This window comes from Acomys minous, assembly GCF_964271855.1.
Source record: "Acomys minous genome assembly, chromosome: 9".
Taxonomy (NCBI): Eukaryota; Metazoa; Chordata; class Mammalia; order Rodentia; family Muridae; genus Acomys; species Acomys minous.
This window is the reverse complement of record NC_140490.1, coordinates 55,204,868-55,227,664: the sequence shown is the minus strand read 5'-3', so window position 1 is coordinate 55,227,664 and position 22,797 is coordinate 55,204,868. Positions and strand designations below refer to the sequence as shown.

The following is a 22,797-nucleotide window of genomic DNA, read 5'->3' as shown; positions in this document are numbered from 1 at the left end:
GTAGTCAAAACCAACATGGGCATTAAGTGCTAAATTAACTAACATTATTATTAACAAATGAAACTTTTTACCTGTAAGTATCCATAAATTAGGTAAAATACAAAAACTCCAGCAACACATATGAAGAACTGTGTGAGCTTGTTAAACTTGCTGAGGTTCACGCCCAGCACCACAATGTCATCAACTGACTTGATGTGTGGTGACATTGTCTGGGTTTTGGAGGGCACAGTGATGGAGACGAACTTCCTGGAGTTGTTGAACTTGAAGTCCATTGTTCTTGCTTTGCCGCATTCAAGGCCTGCAACCTTGTCTTTGCTGTTTTCCACTGCTGGGTCTTTCCTTTGCTGCCTGGGCCTAGAGAGAGGAATAAGCAATTACGGCAAAGCACTTGAAGTATCAGATTCAAATAATATTCCAAAGTACACTTTAAAATATATAGCTGCAGCTCAGTCTTGCTGGACGTCAGTGTTAGCACCCACACCCCAGCTCTCCAACAAGCAAATACAATACCCTTCCCACCCCACTCATGCAGCATCGGATAGCATTATATTCATCTCCATAGCAACCCAAACTAGAACTAGTAAACTGTAAAATATTTTCAAGTTATAGTTGACCTTGTAGGAGAATAAAGTGATGCTTAAGGACCTGACAAGCATACAATCTATTTGCTAGTGAAGTTTTAAAAATTAAAGTCAAGCAGGCAGGAGATTTAGCAACAATATTCCTTGGGCTGGAAGAAAAAAAGATATACGTAGTCCAGGCTAGCTAGGAAGTGATACTCTGCCTTAGTGCCTTAAGCACTACAGTTAAAAGCACAAGCCACCCATTATGACTAAGAAGACTCCCCTACCTTACGAGAAAATTATTCTACCTTAAAGTCTCTGGATTATAAATAGCAGGAAATGTGTCATTTCTTTGTCAGAAAAAAAATCATGATACCACCACTGACAACTGTCAGTTTCTCTTTGCATTTACATAACTTGAAAATGATGAATTCCTGGTAACACTAAGGGAAAGGCAGAAACATGGAGAGCACACAGGAAGGAAGGACTATCTTCCTAGACAGTTGCACTGTTGGCATTCCAGGGCACACAAATCTGAGGGCAGGAGAGAACAGGTTTGATAGGGGCTTCTCAAAAAACTATAAAAGAAACTGTCGTGTGGTAGTTTGAAATAACAAGAACTAGAGTCATTGCTTCTAGTTAGCTGAGCTGAAGACATTAAAGAAATTTCATTAGTCATACTGACAGGGGCAAGGAATGGTACACAATCGAACTAGTAATATGCAGGCACCAAGACATTTATTCTGTGGGACATCCGTCCTATGTCTAAACTTTATAAGTCCTTTTATTGTTTTTCTTTTTCTTCATGCTTTTGTTCTTTATTCTGGCTTCCCTTGCTGTGTCTCAATTATTCTTATCTCCATAAGGTTTTTGTTGTTTTTTTGTTTTGGTTTGTTTTTTCGAGACAGGGTTTCTCTGTGTAACCTTGACTGTCCTGGACTTGCTTTGTAGACCAAGCTGGCCTCAAATTCACAGCAATCCACTTGCCTCTGCCTTCTGAGTGCTGGGATTAAAGGCATGCACCACCACGTCTGGCTTTCCATACGTTTATTTAATGCCACGTTGTAGGACATCCTTGAAATAGAATTTTCACAATAATCCACATTTTAAATTGCCCGCCTCCCATTGTTCTATGTTTCAATACTTAGGGAAAAAAATGCTACGGCCTATTTCCTATATGCACAGCAACAGAGCACAGGGCACTAGTTAAATAAACGTAGGTTCTGAGCTTTTCTTCCTTGAGTTCTTTCAATAAAAGACCTAAACCACTCATCCATTCCTGAGAACCTCATGTTGTTCATGGTATCCTTTCTGCTTGATGAATTCTTTCTTTGGGTCAGATTTAAGTTCACCACTGACACCCCTTCTTTGTGATACCCCTCATTAAGCCCTCTGGTTAGAAGAAGATAAAGGCAAGACGAAATGTTACTAGTTTCTTAGTATCTGTCATGTTTTTTTTTAAATCTACACCAGCAAACAAATAAATTGGCGCACCTACAAGACTCTCAGACTACAGCTCACATCACCCCTCACTTGAACTGTATTGAAAGGACTATAGTGCTGCTAAACTTGATCAGCAAAACTGAGAACCCATGGTGGATAACAAGTGGGAGGACAATGCAGATAACAATGTTACACTTAGGCAGGCATGCGCGCACACACACACAGACACACACACAGTCTTAGAAAACCTCGTTCCTACTTTTACTGACATTTACTGAATATTTCTCCAGAAGGCAACTCTTTCCCAACATTACCTTCTTCTGAAATGTTTAGAGTTCTATAAATTGCCAGGCATACGGCATCGACTCCATTACAGCTAACAATACAAGAAACACCCCATGGTTTGGAACCTTTGAGGTTTGAGCTACGCTACCACCCGAGGCGTGCTGAGCTAAGTAATCTCTCTGAAAGTCTGGTTCTGTAACTCTACTGCGAAAAGTGAAATGTGCTGATTAAAGCATCCGTGTGGCATCTAGGGGATAAATGTAAAGGCGCCCAGCACACAGTGTGACAGCCGGTATATGTTAGCTTTCATTATTCAGCTTTTCAGAAGCACTGCTGACTGAAATGGTTGGCTGTGCCAGGTTGATCTTGATTTCCTACCTAGCCTGCCCTTCCAACACCTGCTATATGACGCCACAGCACACTATTAAAAAAAAAGGCACTGAACTGAAGGACGCTCTTGGGCTCTAGTAAACATGTGATCAGCATTACTCCGGTCCACTCTCCCCCACCACTTTAACCCTCCTACACATTTCCTGGCGTCCTTATGAGCCGCAGCTCTAGGCTCCACCTGCAAGGGCAGGTAAATGCCTTCAGCACTACCCTTTTTAAAATGTGTGCGACACACTACTCATGTCTCCTGAGTTCCCACAAAGGACTTGTGATCAACAAGGAAATGGCGTCACCTGCTTATATGATGCCTCAGTACCGCACACCATTCCCTTCAAAAGGCTGGCAGTTAGCGTGCAGTTTTACACGACTGCCCTGTGCTCTGATGCTGTGCACACAGAAAACAGGTCAGAACACTTTCTCCTCAGGAACTGAAACACAGAGCAAGGGGAGGTGGGCAGTACATCACTGGTCAGAAAGCATGGCTGGTCAAGGCCTCTGCTACTCGCAAACTGTGATCCCTGATGCTTGCGACCTCACTTCTGTTTCTAGTATTAATAATTGACATTGTTATCTAAAGAATCAGAGCCAGGGCTGGAGGAGGGCTGGCTCAGCGGGTAACAATGTTTATTGCTCTTGCAGAGGAGCCAAGTTCGGTTCCTGTATCACCTATATCTGGAGGTTTGTAATTGCCCATTAACTCTAGCTCCGGATGAGAACCAAATCACCCTTATATATAGCCGCAAGTGCATTTGTGCACATGTGTACACACACACACACACACACACACACACTCTCTCTCTCTCTCTCTCTCTCTCTTTCTCTCTCTCTCTCTCAGAAACAGGTGATGTTGACTTTCAATGACATACTGAAATAAAGGTTGATTTATTTCTTTTTAAAAAATCTGTGTGTACATGCCACAGATGGCAGCCAGGTGGAGGCCAGAAGACAGCTGGTGGGAAGTTGGCTTTCTCCTTTCACTTGGCGAGTTATGGGGACCAGGCTTGGTGGCAAGTGCTCTTACCTGATGAGCCATCTTGCAGGCCTCAGCTTAGCTCTTAATCTAGCCTTTTGTAACATGAAAGATGAAAGTTTTCTATTACAAAGTTGGAATGTAAAGAGGAAATCTGTCATGTGCACAAAAGACCCAACTCCACCCAAAACTTGCCACACTCTGGTAACAGTCTTGTCTTCAGGTCTTAGGTCCAGTGTGCTGAATAAGATCAGAAAGCAGAAAAACAAGACTATGACTTCTTCTATCCCTCATCGCACAAAGAAACTCTTTCCCCCTTAAGGGCTAACATCAGGATTTAATCTTTACTTTAAGCAGAAATAACGCTATATAAAATATTTTCAAATGCTCTCAGTGTCTACCCCCAGTCTCAAACCATTTCAATTAACTTATAAGAAAAACATTTAACTAAAATTCCTTATTTCTGATAATCTCCTGTAGAAGAGACGCAGATGTAATTCTTTAAAATACAGAAAAATCAAAACAAACAACTCTTGATAGCATTCTAACAAAACCTTTCAGCGTTTTTTCAGAAGAAAAAGAGGCAGAGAAGGAAGAGCACTCGACTGCAAAGTCGGAAAGAACACACAGGAATTTCAGCAACATAAACTTAATAGCCCTGCAAGAATAGTCACTTGGCCGCAAGGCAAACAAGCACCGGGCACCGGAGGGATTGGACCCAGACCCAGAAGTGGCTCTGAACTGTAAAAACAATCTAGGGAATCCGGGAGACCAATAGTCTCCGAGCACAGTGAGCAGGCTAGGGGATTCTGGGTGGTGGTCTCAGGCCTGGACCAGAGGATACTATTGCCGGAAGCGCGACCCCCCGACCCCCACCTGCTACCCCTCACAGGTCTGCGAGAGCCCCGCCACTCGGACCGCAGCGTCCACCTTCTTTGCCGACGCGATGTGGGCGTCCACACCACTCCTGCCTGATGGCACCAGGTAGCGCGGCAAGGTCCCCTCCCAGTTCTGACACTGTCACCTACTCCACATCCGCCTCTGCCTCCGGTTCTGCTCCAGCCACCGCCGCCGCCACCTCCCCGGAAGGTCCTCACACTGCCGGACCCTGTACACCACTTCCGCCTATGCGTCTTTGTGCGCGTGCGCAGGCGCACGGCCCCGCCCTTTCGCCCGCCCTCTGCCTGCGGTCGCTACCTCTTGCGCATGCTCCGTGCTCTGAGCCTGGGCCAGGACTGGCTGTGTCCATTTTGCGGGGTCCATGACCCAGGTGATTTCACATCCGTGACCGTGAGCCGAGACCCGTGAAGGAGGCCGAGTTCAGAATGTTCGAACTGGATCTAAACAGCCTGAGGTTCCTTCTCCCCAGCCGGTGTCTTTTGATTCAAAGAAATGAGGTTGCTTCTTTCCTGTCCCTGTTCTCTGGACTCTTTCCTGCTCTTCTGGCCAAGCTGGACTGAAGAAACAGGGAGCCAACGTCACATGCACTTACAGTGACGATGGTTTGTAATTGGCCAGAAATTGGCCAGGATTGTGTTGGCGGGGCCACTCACTGCTTGGAACGTAAATCTCTAGCTTGGGGGTCTGACAAATATCATAAAACTTAAGATATTTGATCTCCAGATATCATTGAGAGCTACACCTAACATTACTGAGATACAATGGAGGAAATGCTAAGTTGGGTTTGGCGACAAGGGCTATTACAATTACCATAGCCGATATAATAATTGAGAGTCTGCGTTGGTAGGGTGGTGTCAACCAAAACGTTGCAATCCAGTTAGTTCCATAAAAGCATTTATGTCTAGGGAGTGAGACTCTTAAGTGTTGAAGGGGAGAAGAGGCCCAGTTAGCCCTTTTTAAAATACCAGCCTTGGTAGACCAGTTTTGAATGAATGCTGAAACTTAAAAAAAAAAAAAAATCATAAAGAGAGTAAGAAAGCCCATTTGGTGATGTCATTCTGACAGTCAACAATAGCAAATAGTGGCAGCAAATCCTATTACTGTTAGCCACTGAGCATTATTTATCAAGCACCTGTTGAGTGGGCATATGTGTAGGTCATGCATAATTTATAAGTAGAGTGCCCTACCCTTCAAGGAGTTACAGGACACAAGTGAAATGGTAAATAGTAATAGAAACGTAGAATACAAGAGGGGTCAAGGTCCAGCCACTCCTGCCTGGGCATTCACGGTGGCCCAAGAGAGCGTCTGGGTTTGTTTGTTTGTTTGTTTGTTTGTTTTTGTTTTTTTTTTTTACTTCTCTGTGTAGCAGCAGGAATGAGTCTATTTAGGGTCCAATGCTGTTGTGCTCACACACGAATGGCTTACCGTTTTATTGAAATCTAAAACCCTTTCCATGGTTTTCAGCTTGTTTGTTGATGGGTCATATCCAACCACATTTTAGAGTTCATCTGACCCCTGTCAAGCACAACGTGCCTTGTGCTTTGCACTTACTGTCCCATCCTTTGGCACAACACACTGCCCTCAGATGTGCCCAGTGGAAATGAAAACGAAGCATTTACAGATGTTACCATGGAGTTAGGGATGAAGTTGGTGATAGCATTGCAGGTGAGAGCAGCCCTGATTGCCAGTGGGAGCAAGGTGAATGCAGTTATGGCCAGCCACAAAGCCAGAGCAGAAACCACATTACCATTGCCTGTTCTTAATGTGAAGACAGATGGGCAGTCTCAGGGCGTCAATTGCTGTGACTAAGCACAAAACAAACAGAAGAACCAAAGAACTCCTTCCACGAAAAAATAACCTCATGCCCAAACTCTTCCCTTGAGGCAGGAGCAGGTCCCTTGACTCTCGATGAAGAGCGCTGTAATGCCACTGCAAGCCCTTTCAGTACGTGCTCATCTCCCAAGGCACTTGGCGCTGTTTGCACAAGGACTTATTCTGGGGGAAAACAAATTACCAAGTCACGAAGGGCCATCTGGCACAGATGCTGCATTGACACTGATGTTGAAGATGCAGAGTGGAGGCCAAGTGGCGGAAGGCCTGCTGGTCCTAGTCTGTCTCACAAGGATGTCGGTGAGGTCTGAGGGAACCTTCAGGGAATGAGCGATGATCACCTACTTCACGACAGATAAGATCTTCTCTGGTCTGTGCTGACTAATGATGCTAGGAAGGGGCAGGTGGAAGCTCCTGAAATACTCTACCTCTTAGGGTCTGAGGTAGGCAATTAGATACTAATTGCATTTCCAAGGAACTGGAGAGATTTCATTACTAGCCAGACTTGAAAAATGCACAGAAGGTGTTCTCCCCTCCATGGGCAGGTGTCGACTTTTCAGCCAACCTGCGCAGATCTTGTCTGCTCGACCTGAGATTCGGGAGCTTAGTGTACTTTTTTCATTTTCATTTTCATTTTTGGTTTTTTCAAGACAGGGTTTCTCTGTGTGGCCTTGACTGTCCTGGACTCACTTTGTAGACCAGGCTGGCCTCGAACTCACAGCGATTCACCTACCTCTGACTTCTGAGTGCTGGGATTAAAGGTGTGTGCCACTACACCCGGCTTCTTAGTGTGCTTTTATACACGAACTTAACAAAGGAAGCAATGATCTCCAGTAAGGGTGTTTGAGTTCAGAAAAAAAGGACCAGAACAACATGTAAATGGACGTCAGTAAGCACATACTAAATAGTAACAGAGCAGCCAGGTTCCCAGAACTTTCTCAGGACAGAACAATTGAAGCACAATTGCCTGGCATGTGGGAAAGCACGAAAGCCAGGCAGAAGACCATATCCAGATTGGGTTCTATAGCTACAATCTGACATCCAACAAGAATAAACATGTCTTATAAATTGACTGTAACTGTGTATCAAAGGAGGCACAAAGTCATGTCCAAAAGCAATCCAGGGGACAGTCCCCCTGATGTTCAAACGCTCTTTGCCTTTTTTTCCCTGAGGACTCTCTCAATAGTTCCCAAACATTGTTCACTGTGGGTCATTCTTTTACTGTGTTCTGACAATGAGGCTCTGAAGTTAGAAGCTAATTGTACTTAGGGATTTCAGAATTAGCATTACCAACAAAGACTTTAGAAACATAAAGATGTTGACATGCGCTGTTTTGTCCTCTGCAGTAGTTAGGGAAGCCATGGTGTTCATTGGTAGGCTCTAGTAAATGTATCCAAGTAGCTCCGATGGCAGCTTCTCTGGGATAGGTGAGGTTTTACTAGAATGCAATTATTGAGCTGGCTGACCCCATTAGTAAAGTAGAACAAGATAGTTGGCGCCTTCATAGACACACCTGGAGGATGCATGCACTGACTGTCTCTAAGCTTGGAAAAAGCCCTCTGCTTCCAGTTATGATTCAGTCCTGCAGGAATCGTGACTGACATAAAGCGTTGCAGGTTACCTTGTTTCCCTACGGTCTCAAAATGTTACATCTAGAGAGGAGGTAAGGAAGATGTATATGCAAAGATCACCCACAGCTGCTCCATCCATGAATCAGCACCAAGTCTCTCCAGCTTCTCTAGCCAAGACCCACAGAGCAGAGGAAATGCCAAGCACGCTAACAAATGCTCACCAGACCCAGGTTTTTCGGAAAGTCTTAGCCAACAAACTCTGGATAAGTAAACTCCCAGCATAAATACCACCACCAGCATGAGAAGCCAAGACTGTCTTCTCCAAAAGTCATTAATCTTATAGTGACAGCCTCCAAATAACTGCAAGGAGTGATTTAAAAAAATATGTTCACTGATCTCAAAGTAGATAGGAATAAATGCATTAAGGATTTCAAAGAGGATGTAACGAATTGCAAGACTCTGTGCCTTGACTTTATTGCGTGACAATAACCTTTCACAAAATAATGATGCGTGTGTGCTTGTGTGTATATGTGTATGTAAGTATATGTATGTATAAAGTGGGCATTAGTATATATATATGTATATATGTGTATGTATTTATGTGTATGTACATGTGTATATATATTTATGTTTATGTTTATGTAGGTGTGTTTATGTGTATATATGTATGCTTATGTGTATATATGTATATGTATGTTTATGTATGTGTATGTATTTATATGTGTATTTATGTATGTATGTATATGTGTTTTTATGCATGTGCATGTATTTATATGTGTGTTTGTGTATATATGTATATGTGTATGTATATGTATGTGTGCTTTCCTCTCCACATTGTGATTTCTTAGATATGGCAACATTGTTCCTCTTCCTCACACTGTAACATAGGAATTGCTATTCTGCATACTCTTGGTTTTCATGTTGGACTTATTGCTAACAATTAATGGGATAATTATTAGAGCCTGTGAAGAGGTGGGGCAGCCTTGAAGAGGATATAGGAAGTGAGGTCTCTTGGGGTTCTTTGTATGCTTCCTGGCTGCCATGGGGTTAGCAGCCTCCTCTGCCGTGTACTCTCATAATGCTATCCTGTGTCACCACAGGCCCAGAGCGACAGGGCCAGGCAACTGTGTATGAAATGAAAACATGCGCCAAACTAAGCCTTTCATCTTTAGTTATTTGTGACAACAATGGCTGCTAGTACCCCCCGTAATGCAAAATTTACCACACACGCTGTATGGTCAGGGTTGTGTCATTGACAGCACTTGATGGGGTTTGACTGTAAGTTGATATTAGCACATACGGTTATCTTAGTTCAATTGGTGTGTTTCATGAAAAGAATGATTTTTAAACACATCATTGGCTTTTCCTATGTTACAAATTCCTGTATGCCTGAGGTAGCCATTGGTTGTGGCTTGTTGAAGCATGTGATATCCGTTCCATGTTGTCTTATTCTGACCCTCAACAATGGAAGAGTGTGTAAAATGTAAATACTCATGAAACATATTAATGATGTGCAAGCTCATTTGCTACATCATTAACCAATTTCTGACTATTAATCTCACCAGACTGTCAGACAAGTTCACTACGGTCATTGCTAAAATGACCAGTGAGATTATAGTTTCGCATTTTCTTGAAATCTCCAGTCAGGACATAACATATAGTGTTATTCTGGATGAAATATGCATAGGAATGAAAATTTAAAGAAAATAATATTAATAATAGATGAACAGGAAGCTTATTTTACTTCTTTTGTGTCTGTACATATGTAGGAATGTGTCTTAGTTTGACTCTCAGGGAAGAAAACAATTTAAGGGCTGAATTAAACTCCGATCATTTAATCTCTTTGTGGTCAGTGAATAAGCTGGGACTTATATTAAGGGCCAAACGGATGCCACAGCCACATTCTAGCCACTGATGAGATTTTTAATTGAGTTTATATTTTATTATCTTCTTAGTTTACCTTTTATTTATAATTATAAAATGCATTCACATAATTAAAAACTAAGTTACCAAAGCATAAGTGGTAAAAATTTAATCACACACTTAATTCTTTTAATTCTCCTGTCCTATGGCAGCTGATGACAGTTGGAGCTTAATATTCTTCCAGTGATAGTACATGCATAAAAAATACACCTTCCCAATGTCCTTTCTTTTTAAAAATGTAAGATGGTAGTGTAATACATGACCTTCTGCACCTGCTTTCTTTTATCTAGTGCTACATCTTTGAGATTGTTTTTAGGTTATTTGTGAAAAACTGTTTAGGTTGTGTATAATAAATTCATTTTTGAACATTTTTACTTATTATTTGTGAGTTTCACATCATGCGTGCCGGCCCCACTCATCTCCCTATCCCTTTGTATCTGCCCCCTGCCCTTGAAACCTCCCCCACCCACAGAACATAAAAAACAAACAAACAAAACACAAAGCACAGACAACATCTTGGAACCTGGAGTGTATCATAGTGTGTTCTACAGTATACCCTTTTGTCCACACAGAATGGCCTTTTGTTGTTGTTGTTGTTATTGTTATTTAAGACAGGAAGTAAACAACTCAAAAATAGCTTCAGGAAGTCCCTGAAACTAACCACATTCACTCCTTGCTCCTGAAGACCCTATAAACAATAAGGACTGTCTGGAGTCACTCCAAGATGAGCAAAGCAGCCTGGGAGAAGCAGAGAGCAGCTGAACTTTAGAAGAAGCAAAGCCCAGCCGAGTCAGCTAGCGAGGAGACCTTCCAACCTGCCCAGCTGGATAGCTGCCGCCTTGTTGAGCTGCTCCCAGGCTGTGCATTGTGCTCCACGTCTCCAGCCTTTGTGAACGATTGATTGCCCATGGCTGGGTTTGACTTTGGTGATCTAGTTCTTTTTGAGTCATTTCTGCTCTTCTGAGTAACCCCTCATCTATATTCCTGTAAGAAATCCTAAAAGAACTCATTGGCGTAACAAATTGGACTTTAGTGGTATCTGTGCTTTTGTGTATTGTAGACGTGTGTGTTGTGTTGTGTTGTGTCTCTTTAGGAAAAATCTCATGGAGTCTTAAATCAGTGGTTCTCAACTTTCCTAATGCTGTGACCCTTTAATACAGTTTGTCATGTTGTGGTTACTCCCAACCATAATATTATTTTTGTTGCTACTCATAACTTATTTTGCAAGTGTTAGGAATTATAATGCAAATATCTGATATGGAGGATTTCTGGTATGTGACTTGTGTGAAATTGTCCTTAGACCCCTGCAAAGGGTTGCGACCCACAGGGTGAGAACCACTGGTCTTAGTGTGTAAAAGTACATCTAGTCCAGCCAGTCTCTGGATCTGAAATTTTTTATCTCTTATATTGCAGGCAGGTTGGTTATAGCTTTATGTAAAATGCTTAAACACTTTGAATGACAGGAAGATTGCTTTGGAAAGTGGACTGGTTTCCTTTTCAGATAACTCCAGTCATTACAAAGCTCCATCTTTTATTCAGCTCTGTTTTCCCATAATTTTTGCTCATCCATTCTAATTCAGTCCCATGAATTATAAAGTATAAACTCAATCTTTTCCCTCACAGTAGTCCTTTAAATATTTTAAAGAGAACTGTACTGTCACTTGGCACATTTAACTTATTAACTACCTTATCATCTTAGACATTTTCCACTGAGTGGCTTTGCTTTGTAGCTCTTTAAAAACATTTTGGGAATGTACACCCCACACCTTTCTCTGCTCATTTTCACATTCATTCCCAAATAATTTTCCTCCTCCTCCTCTCCCACTCCTCTTCTCTTCCTCCTCTTCCTCTTCTCTTCCCCCTCTTCCTCCTCTTCTTCTCTTCCTCCTCCTCCTCCTCCTTTTCTGTGTTCCTGCTCCCTACAAGACACTGTTAGGAATGGGCATGTGGTCATAAACTAGCCACAGTGAGTCCTCTGCATGAAATATACTAGGAAAATGAGTGAGATCTTTGTGGTAGGGAAACCACTGCAGAAGGTGTTCAGGGACGGTTGGCCAGAGAATGTCCTTTACCCAGGCATGTGCACTGTGGGGAGGCACTTGAAGACAGAAAGGGAAGTGACTATAGGAAGTAAAAGAAGGTCACAGTGACTAAAAAGCAGTAAGAAAAAGGGCTCATGTGACTGAAAATGTCTATAAGCTCCCATCTAAATGGGGGATCAGTTCTTAAGTCTGGTGAGAATGTTATTCCTCTAAGTGAGTCAACTGTGGTTGAGGTGAGGCTCTGTGATTTGTGAGGTGAGATCCTAAAGACAACCATGCATCCTTAGTTCCCTTCCCCTTGGAAGACCACTCAGAGACGTCACCTGCCATGATGTGAGGTCTTTCAGCAGTGGAGTGGGTACTACAGTCAGGATGTGAGGCCTTTGCCAACAGCAGGTACCACATTGTAAACTGAGAGATACCAAGTTTCTTGTGTAAGTTCCTGAGTTTGAAGTAATTTGTTATGCAAATAAGTGAGGGATGGTGACTAGTTGGAAGACATTTAACTCCAGTAACACAAGAACAAATTACAAATATCTAAACCTAGTGTGGACTTTGTTGTATCACATGATAACTGGCTCAGTCTAGTAAGTGCTTTTTATGTAAGCATAAGGACCTAAGTCTGACACCAGAACTCACATAAAAATACTAGCGTGGTATACACTTACAATACCAGTGCTGGGGGAAGAGACAAGTGGATCTCTGAGACTTCATGGCCAGCCAGCTTCAACCAATCTTGCAGGCCTTGGGGCAGTGAAAGATTGTGTCTCAAAAAAGCAAGGTGGATGACACCTAAGAAGGAAGGGTGCACACACACACACAGAAACATACACACACACACACATTGCAGGGGTAGGACAACTTTGGAGTGGGTCAAGCCTATGCTCCACTCACTCAAGAAATGTATCCATGTGCACAGCATTGTTGTACTTGGTATGTGATGGTTACTTGTGAAAGTTGACCCAATTTAGAGTCATCTGGGAAGGGAGTCTCATCGAAGAATTAACCTGATTAGGTTGGCCTCTAGGAATGGCTGTGACAGATGTTACAGATGTTAATTGATTTAAGAGGACCTGACGACCATGGGTAGCACCATTCCCTGGGCTTGGAGTCTTAGAGTGAATAAAAAGGAGAAAATTAACTGAACACTGGGATGCATTCATTGCTCTAAGTGTTTCTGATGTGGATGTTACATGATCAGCTTGCTCAAGTTCCTGCTTTGATGACTTCCATGCTACAGTGGAATGTAAACTGGAATTGGGTGCCAAATAGAAGTTGCTTTTACCAAGGTATTTTATGATAACAAAAGGAAATGGCAACATTAGAGCATCCTTAGCAAATTTCCTCACAAATTTCCTTACAATTTTCATTAAGTTTGAATCCTCCCCAGCACAGAAGAGTAATTTCCTTCCGTGTGTCTTTTAGAGATAAAGAAAAATCTCCTGAGTCACAATAGCCAGAGCTAGATAAAATGTCTTCTCTCCAACGAGTCGCTGGCAGGGGAAATGGGCAGAGCAGGGCTTGGGGATGTTTGCCGATCAACGGGCTGGAGGTGAGCGCGGGAGGGCGGAGCAGAATCAGGAGGACTAGTTTGGGTTGAAGCAATTGGGTGGAAGTGGTTTGGGGGTGTGTGTGTGCACGCGCATGCGCGGGCAAATATGCATATCTAGGGAGGGGAAGACCAGGGGTCAAGAGGTCCATTTATACCTGTTCAATCTGAGAGGCCTGAAAGACTTCTAATTGCATATAATAGAGATCAGGTTGACATTCACATATGGACTAAGAGAAGCTAAGAATATAAGCATGCGCTGGGATGCAGCTCAGTCTACAGAGCTCAGGTTCGAGCCTGTGTGCCTGGTGTTTTGGTGCACGCCTGTATCCAAGGTCTCACAGAAGATCTCCCTCTATGCAAAGAGCTTGAGGCCAGCCTGGCACACATAACGCTCTCTTTTATTTGTTGTTGTTATTGTTGTGTTAGTACTCGAGTTAGCCAAAGAAGATTATGAACCGATTTAATTGATGACTTGATCGTGGTTGTGGATGGTAGCAACAGAATGGAGCCCAGAGAAGGATCTGAGCAGCTTCAGTAACTGACAGCTACGGAGTGGAGGGAAAGAACAGGAAGGAGAACCAGGAAGGGTGGAGGGTAGGAGGAAGCAGATAGCCCGGGAGTGATCGTTCAGGAAGCAGGAGGTGGGCGGGTAATTGTGTCCTGTTTGCCAAAGGCTGAACAAAACGAAGACATAAAAGTGACCTTTGGATTCGGCACAGCAGTTCTTGGGGATTGGCATGAAGAGCCGGTTCTTCCGGAGTTGGGGAATGGAGCAGAGAAGTGGAGCCAGCTAGTGAAAACAATCCAGTGGAAGAGGGGAGCTGAACGGAGAAAGAAGATCACAGAGAAGGCAGTTAAGGTAGAGGATGCAGAGATGATGAGAGGGCCATGGCAATGCTCACGCACAGAAAAGAATGGCTGATCGCACAGGGAGTAAGGGAAAGCTGAGTTAAAATCCCACCCCCACCCCCAAATGCACAAGCATCATTCCAAGCACAATGTTAAAATGAGTATTTTATGTAGAAATATATTCATTGGGAAGTTTATGCTGGCATTAAATGTTCTTTAACAGTATGTATGTGTATATGTATGTGTGTGTTCATGTGTGTATGTGTTCATGTGTATGAAAGAGAGAGAAACATGTTTTTTTGTTTTGTTTTGTTTTGTTTAGATCACAAGTGGGGGATGAGAAAAAGACTTGTGAGAGAGCAGGTGATGTTTATCCCCTTAGAAGTCAAACCACCATGTGTGGGAGATTGGTTATTAACCAGCTGAAAAACCTCCTTGAACAAATTCCGAGAGACGATATAAATGTGAGCCCAAAACAGGAGGCAGGACCTTTGGAGACTTGGGATAGTTTGGGCTGTTCATTGCTCCACTTCGAGACGCTCCTAGAGAGAAGCGCTTGAGGGAAGGCTTCGGGGCTCCAGGCTCTGGCTGAGGTTCCAGGTTCTGGGTGCTCCAGGCTCCTGCAGAAGAAATCCTGCTGATTATGCCGGGAGAATCGTTCCTTGGAACTGATATCCTTACAGTTTCATTATTGTATTCTTTAATCTCCTTTTCCTATTGTTTAGGTTAGTCTGGCTATAAGTGAGGTACTCTTGGTTAATAAGTTCATAATAAAACATAATTGCTAAGAAAATTGAACCTACGTGTGTGTGTGCTTACGTGTGTGAGCACATGTGCATGCATGTCACTGCACTCCTGTTGTAGTCACAGGACAACCTCAGGTGTCACTCCTTATCCCTCCCTTCTTTTGAGATGATCTCTAGTTCATCATGGGCCTACACCAGGCTCACTCATTGGCCTGAGAGCTGCCAGGGAGTCTCCTGCCTCAGCCTCCCATCTTCCTGTACTCTAGGAAATCTGACCTGCAATACCGCATCTACCTCCTTTTCTTTTTTGTCCCCCTTAATTATATTTTTATTATTTAAAACATTTAAAATCCAAATATCTTTTGATCATATTCTTCCTCTCCCCACAAATCCTTCCAGGTCTTTCCCCTTCCCTTCCCACCCCACTTTAAGTTCTTTCTCAACAAACAAAAACCCAAACCAAGAAAACAAAATAAGACCACACCCCAAAAGAACAAAAAATAAAATAAGAGCACTAAAGTATAACCAAATAAATGTGCATGCACACACATACTAGTGTGTGTGTGTGTGTGTGTGTGTGTGTGTGTGTATGTATATATTGTATATGAAGGCAATCACAATGAAATCACTAAATAATGGGGGAGACAGAGTCCAAATTGGACATCTTTTGTCACTACAGCTTCCAGCACTAGGGTTCAGTTGTATGTAGTTGAGTTGTTGGCCAAAGGGGTTCCAAAGAAATCCCCAAAGAACCCAGACCATTGCCAATTATAGGTTGCTATCCACAAACTGACAGGAAGGCTGCATTGTTAACAAATGATGCCTACAGGACTCACTGAAGATGGAGATGTTGAGCCAGTGCCCACATAGAGCTTTCGCCCTGCTGTTCCAGGGTCTTTGGTACAGGAAAGTACTCTGCATGCTCTCAAGAGAGAAACATAAACACCAAGCCAGCCACAAACTCTTTATCTACAATGGTGTCCTGCCTACAAGATATGCTAGGCACAATGGTAGCTTGTGGGAGAGACCAACTGTTGCTTGTTTTAAGGCCGACTCCATGAAATGGAACCCATACTCAACACTGCTTGGGTGATGAAGAACCTGAGACTAGATAGATAAGCCATGGGAGCTAGGGTAAAACCCAATACTACCAAATAGAGAGGCCCACCTCTGGCTTTACCGGGCCCCTCACTCAGGACCTCACATTCTTGCAGCAAGCACATTACCCAATTAGAGACTCACAAGTCCTATTATAACTACTGCTTGACGAGGAAACACTGCAACATTGCTGAGGACCCACATTCCTACAGTTATTTGGGGCTGGGGTTCAAATTATCTGTGTGGCTTGAGGAACGAACTCAACCTCTGTGTGCTGCAACTTCCTAATAAGTAGCATCTATTTCCTAGGAGCTTCATCTAAAGCGACTGGCTTCATCTACATGACTTGATTACATCAACATCTCTTATGTGGTAAATGCTTTCTGTGTGCCAAGCACCTATCTGCTAGTAGTTGCTGGGTTAGATTTCCTGAAATAACAGGCTGACAGTGCTCCCTTCAGAAAAACATCATTGGATTAAACTTTATTCTGAATATATATATATATATATATTTCTGATTTTCATAAGACTTTATAACAAGTCATACTGAGGTCTAACCTCGAGGGAGAAAATGAAAGACCTGAGCATCAGTAGTTAGACATGGGCTGTATTTGATATTTAGAGTTTTCTGCTTGATGAAAATGCTTGTGCTGAAATAAAAATGAATACAAGTAAAGAAGTCAAACAACCAACAAGGACGTGCGGGAGTGGAGGGTGCAGCCCAGCTGCTAAACGAAGCAATGCAGAGTGACGTGGAGAGCCGAGGAGTCAAGTGCACATCATCTGAGAGTTTGTTTGCATACAACACGGAGCCAGAAGTCACATCGCATCCTCGTGGCATCACATTTTCAAGTGAGAGCAGATAATGGAGTTATGACAGGTGAAGGGCGGGATCCATTCCCCATCAGTGCACAGACATCGGGGGCGCCCCTCGGTGTTCTGGCAAGGTCGGCATTATGGAGCGATTTTTCCTTGACTGCAGTTTCAGACCGTCCCCTTCCTTTCACACACAAGGTTAATTCACTTCTTGATCACATTATTTCCTCGCCGCTCTTTGACAATATAAAAATTCTGAGTGGACAGCTCAATCCCTCTTCCATCTCAGATTTGATTGTTATGGTATTGCCTGGCGTCCCTCAGAGGCCTCCAGCAGCCTTTGCCGCTCTTTATGACACTTAAATGGCTCGGCTACAATTTCTCCATCTATTCACGAAACGCTGTTAATAACTCATTTCCAAAGAGGCCCCTTCTTTATGTCCTGGCATTAAGGAATTTTTATTAGGTGCCAGGGTAGGTGATACACAGCCCCAGTAACCAAAGAGTTAATTAATCTGTTGAAATTTATTACCTTTTATACTGCACTCAGTGTGACAGTCCCTAAGAGAAACAGACACTGTATTTACAGCCTGGGCTGAAATATTCAGTAATATAGTCTGCATACTGGCCTCCTCCATCAGCACTGCCTTCTGCTGGAACACCCATTAATCACAGAAGATGAATTTGTGTAATCCATCTCCTTTCTTATTCTGAGATCCCAATAAATATTGAAATAATAATTTATTGATTACCTTGCAATATAAATGTGTGGTAAAAAGCACCCAAGACGTTTGCATGGTAATGCATTTTGGAAGTTCTACACATTCTGTGGGAATGCAGGGACAGACCGGAAAGGGACGAGTGGGATGGGTTCCTCAGAGTGTGAAATGAATCTCTCACTGCCTGGCAAGAAATGAGGAGACAGCCCGGATGGCTGTGTCTTCCAACAGGCACCCTCGCTGCGTCAGATGGTAGCAACTCTTTATCTCCACAGTATTTTAGGGCTAACAGTATTCTTGTGCTGCAGTTTTACTAGCAATGCCGCCTCCTGCCTGAACTCAGAGCCAGCAGAGAAGATGAGGGCGTTCGCGTGTCTCCTGTGAACGTCAGTGACAGCCGCTGGGACCACTTCGTACACTCTTTAAGGCTGCTGTGTGTTCTCTAAGACCACGCTTTGGTGTGCTTTGGGCTGTTGGCCCTAGCGGAAATTCACTCACAGATCTTCACAAATTCTCATTACTCATGAAGGTGTTGGTTTCAGCACCTTTCTAGGGTCCTAATAAATTGCGCCTCCGTCAAGTCTGAGCTGACTCAAGATATTGGAGCTGAGGGTGAGGAGCGTGAAAAATCACAGAACTTTGAGACACTCTAGCAGATCCAACACTCTTATTGGTTAAAAACTCCAAAAGTCTGGATGTGCTTGCACCTGGTATTTGTGTGTGTGTGTGTGTGTGTGTGTGTGTGTGTGTGTGTGTGTGTGCGCTTTATCAGGGCTGGGCAGGGTAAGCTGAGCGACAGGCATTTCCCAGTCTGCACTCCTTCCGCATCCCACTATCCCCAGCACTGCACACCGTGGCTTGACACCACTCAGCTCTTCCGGTCCAATTCAATCACACAGAGTTAATGTAACCCATTTCTGGTCTCCATCATGATTCATCTCAGTTTTGTGCAGCACTTTATGGCCAGGATAACTCACGGAATGGATGCATTCTAATGTGTGGGGTTGGTTTTCCTGTGCTTTCCTGATAAGGTTAACCAGACAGGGAGATGTAATAGCTTGGGAGACCCAGCTTTGATATACGACAGCGGATCACCCCCCCCCCAGAATGATGACAAAAAATGCAGACGGAAAGGGCTTCTGATGTCCCAAGTGAAGAAATAAAAAAAGAAAGATCATATTCTGTTAGAGGATAAAGATGTTATAATTCTGACATTTAGACAGCTTGGCCATATATTTTTAAAAGAAGATGAATTAATGTGAATTTTTTATAAAAAAATTTAAAGTCTATATGACAATTTTTAAGCGGAAAAAATGTAATAATTCTGTGCCCTGAATTTCCAAAGAAATATTTTTCAGTATCTTAGCAGTGAATGGCAGCAATTAATTGACTCATGTGTTTCTTCCATGACACTGCAGTTTGACAAATACTCAAGTGAGCATCTAAAAAGATGTCACACAATTAGGTGACCCTGAACATCATTCTGCTTGAACACGAGCTATTTGGGACATATCTTATTCTTTGAAGATGGACAGATCACGATTTTTGTTTCTTTTGATTTTTTCCAGATTTGGGTGATTTTAGCTGTGGACCCGGGAACTGTGAGGCCTGCTTAGTGATCAGGGTATGTTACGATGGCATGCAAGCCCGAGGTTGCTGTGATTTCTTTGGCTGTCATTACAGTGAACATTAACGGCTGCTCCTTTTTCTGCTCATATAAAGTTACGTTCTTTCTCAAGTTCTCCCTGGTGTTTGCCTAATTGGACTATTCACTTAAAAATGTACTATATTTTATTACTTTATCTTTCGTGCTCTTTTACATTTTGGACCGTCTGATTCTAATTCCTCCTCCACGCTAGCATAATCTCACAGTGGCACAACCTTGGGAATCCATTACATTTGGCCTTTAGAACACTGCTTTGTTTTTTTTTCCCCACACACAGCAGTGAAAAGCCGTGGCATTTTCCAACGCCCCCGTTGCCTCTTTTCCTCTTCTTGATTTCTCTCCTGTTGATTTGCATCAGTGCAACAGTATTTACTTCTTATGAAGCCATTATCTGCAAAGTTTTATACAAGGTGCTGAGTCTATGAAGTTGCAGCTGCTCAGAGTTAAAGCCTGTCGCTTTACACAGAAACAGGATAAACAATGGGCTGGCAAGGTGGCTCAGCAGGGAAAAGCGCTTGCAAAGAAGCCTGAGGAACAGGGCTCAATGCATGGAATTCACTTGGTGGAAAGAAGGAATCCACTCCTGAACATCATTCCCCGCCTCCTCTGTCTCTGTCTCTGTCTCTGTCTCTGTCTCTCTGTCTCTCTCTCTCACACACACAAGTAAAAAGTACCAAATAACAAATAATGATTTTAAACAATCTTTTCAGCTATATCACCCCAAGCCTTTAAACTGCAACCCAGAAATCTTGGAAGCTAGCTGCTAATTGAGAATTCATCCAGTGGGTAGTGTTTCTATAAATACCCACAATGGGCTACACTCTTCCCACCATACACACAGGGATCCCCGTTTCCAGGGACCCTTTAGATACCAAGGGCCACAGACTTGGATTCCTGACAGATAATGGCTCAATTTTGCTGGGAACCCACACGTGGGCTCTTACCCTCACTGCGTCAGCTCTAGATGATGTGTAGTAACTAATACAGTGGGGTTGGACGTTGTTTAGGGAAGACTGACAAGGAACGAAGTCTGGACCAGTTTGCTACAGGCACTCACATGTAGCCCTAGAGGTACTGGAGGCTGGCTGTGTCGCACAGTTGTCAAAAGGCTGCAAGGCAAATTTGCTTTCACTTTATACCCATTTTGGTGAAGCAACTCACAAAACGCCCAGGCCATCTGCTGAAATGCAGCCACATGCTGCAAAGTCAGGCTCTGCACACCTTCCCTGTTCTCCAGGAGCAAATGGAAGTTAGGCAGTAAGAATCAGGCACACTTTGTTGTTTGTTTCCCTTTACTGAGATAAAAATGAAGGCTCAAAGCTTACATTTCCAGGTCACAATTCATCCTTGAGGGGCGTCAGGTCAGGAACCTAGAGGCAGGAACTGAAGTAGAGGCCATGGAGCAGTGATATTTTCTGGTCTGCTCATCACTTGCTCAGCTTGCTTGCTTACACATCCCAGGAACACCTGCCGGGGTAGCCGGGTCCACAGTTGGTTTGGCCTTCACACATAGATCATTAATCCAAAAATGCCACTCTAGCCTTGCCTAATGGCCAGTCGGATAGAGATAACTCTCTCAATTGAGGCTTCCTCTCCTCATAGGTCTCTAGCTTGTGTCAAGTTGACAAAATTTAGCACACTACACCTTTGATCTATTCTTTTTTTGTTCCAGTAGCATTATCTGAGTCCTTTCCCAGGGTCTGCAGTGTACTTCACACAGATAATTTCTAGGCTGTTTGCTTTAGACGGCTCTATTGTCCCTGTAGTTTGTCTGTGCTTCCCTGTTTCTGTAGTTTTCATTGTTACAATTTTATAAAAGTGTTAATGTCTGACAGAGGGATACAAGACTTGTCATGTGATGGATCCTTAGGAAACATGCATTGGATTGCATGGTGAATTTGAATTAAGACCAGAAAGGAAGGTAGCCTTATTATCAAAATATAACGACTCACCATGGTTGTGGAATATATCAAAGTTTTCACACAAGCATTCTGGCTTTCTTATTCAGAATGCCTTTTCTGTTCTTGACCTTTTCTATTTGCTTTATTTTTTTTTTAAACTACAGAATTTATTTTGTATGTAAAATAACTCATGAAAATTCATGATCCATGTAAAAAGTAATAACTTTAAATAGCTCCCATGAATGTCTTACCTGAGCTAGCAGACAGTATGGCCTTGGACTAATTCCTGCTATGACACTCTTGGGTTTCATAACTTCCCCTAACGCACACCTCTTCTCAGTGTCAATCGGACTATGGCTTGGTGGCCACTTTCTCTTGGTTTTCTTAATTGTACAAATAGCATATGGCTTAGCTTTACCTGTCAATACATTTTTCTATAACTTGTCTTGTTTAGTGTTCTGTTTTGGATATTCATTTATGTTAGAAGACAGTTTATTTTCGCTGCTTTTTAATATGTTCTATTAAACCTACATAGGTCATTATTTTTTTTTCCATTGTAGTATAATGATGTTGCACTCATTTCAGAATTTTCAGTTTTGGGCACTGCTGCTACCACCATGCCCATGTGTGTGCTCTGATATGCACCGCATGAGTTTCCCCAACTGTACACTTACACAGAAACCCTGAGTCACAGGGTAGACCCGTGTCTACCTTAGGTGTTTTTATTCACTGCTGATACAAAAGTATTTGCTCAACTCACAGTTCTAGACCCCTATCACATGATTATAGATTATTATCCATCTTACAGGTTCTATTTTGTTTCACAGGTCTACTTATATTTTAGACTTTCTATTCTGTTGCATGAGTCTACTTATGTACTTCGATATATGGATTTATGGTAAGCTGCTAAACTTATTAAAACAAGACCTTCAGCAACATGGTGCCTACTGCAGGGGGCCGGGGGCTGCTCTTCTAATGAATCATAGCATCAGACCAGACCTTCCTTGTAAGGCTCCATTACTGCGGCTCAGATGCTGACATCCACAACTCCTAAGAGAATAAACTTCTGCTGTGTTCAGCTCTGTGTATCACCTGTTGGCTGACATGGTCATGTCTTATCACTAAATTAGGTAGATAACAGTTTATGAATTTGGCATTGACATTCACAAGTAAGCTTGCCTAATATTTTCATGATTTTTGGTGTGTCTGTAGTGTCGTGGTTGTGCTATTTGGATTCACTCAAATGCAGATCTGCTACAGATTTCTGGTGAATTGAGATTCCTGCCAATCTTTCTTTCTTGTTGTTGTTTTCTGTTTTGTTTTGTTTTGTTTTGTTTTTTGAGACAGAGGGTTTCTCTATGTAACAGAGCCCTGGCTGTCCTGGACTCTCTTCGTAGACCAGGCTGGCCTCGAATGCACAGTGATCCGTGTGCCTCTGTCTCCCGAGTGCTGGAATTAAAGGCATGTGCCACCGCAGTCCCTCCCCCCCCCCCCACCCCACCCCCGCTTCCTCCCATTTTTTAAGCAGCCCCT

At 43.0% G+C, this 22,797-nt stretch overlaps 1 protein-coding gene across 4 annotated transcripts in view; it reads right to left on the bottom strand.

The window, feature by feature from the left end:
* SLC35B3 (solute carrier family 35 member B3) overlaps nucleotides 1-4,789 on the bottom strand; it is a 28,661-nt gene extending 23,872 nt beyond the window's left edge. The window contains exons 1-2 of one of the 4 annotated variants that reach the window (XM_084796406.1): nucleotides 4,680-4,789; nucleotides 72-354 (exon numbers count right to left, since the gene is read on the bottom strand). In XM_084796406.1, coding sequence (XP_084652532.1) covers nucleotides 72-272 — 201 coding nt within the window. In that variant the 5' untranslated portion in view covers nucleotides 273-354; nucleotides 4,680-4,789. Of the gene's footprint in view, nucleotides 1-71; nucleotides 355-3,702; nucleotides 4,095-4,527 lie in introns of those variants that run through there. The other 3 variants (XM_084796408.1, XM_084796407.1, XM_084796405.1) reach the window with 3 other exon arrangements.
* Between the last annotated feature and the right edge of the window lie 18,008 nt (nucleotides 4,790-22,797).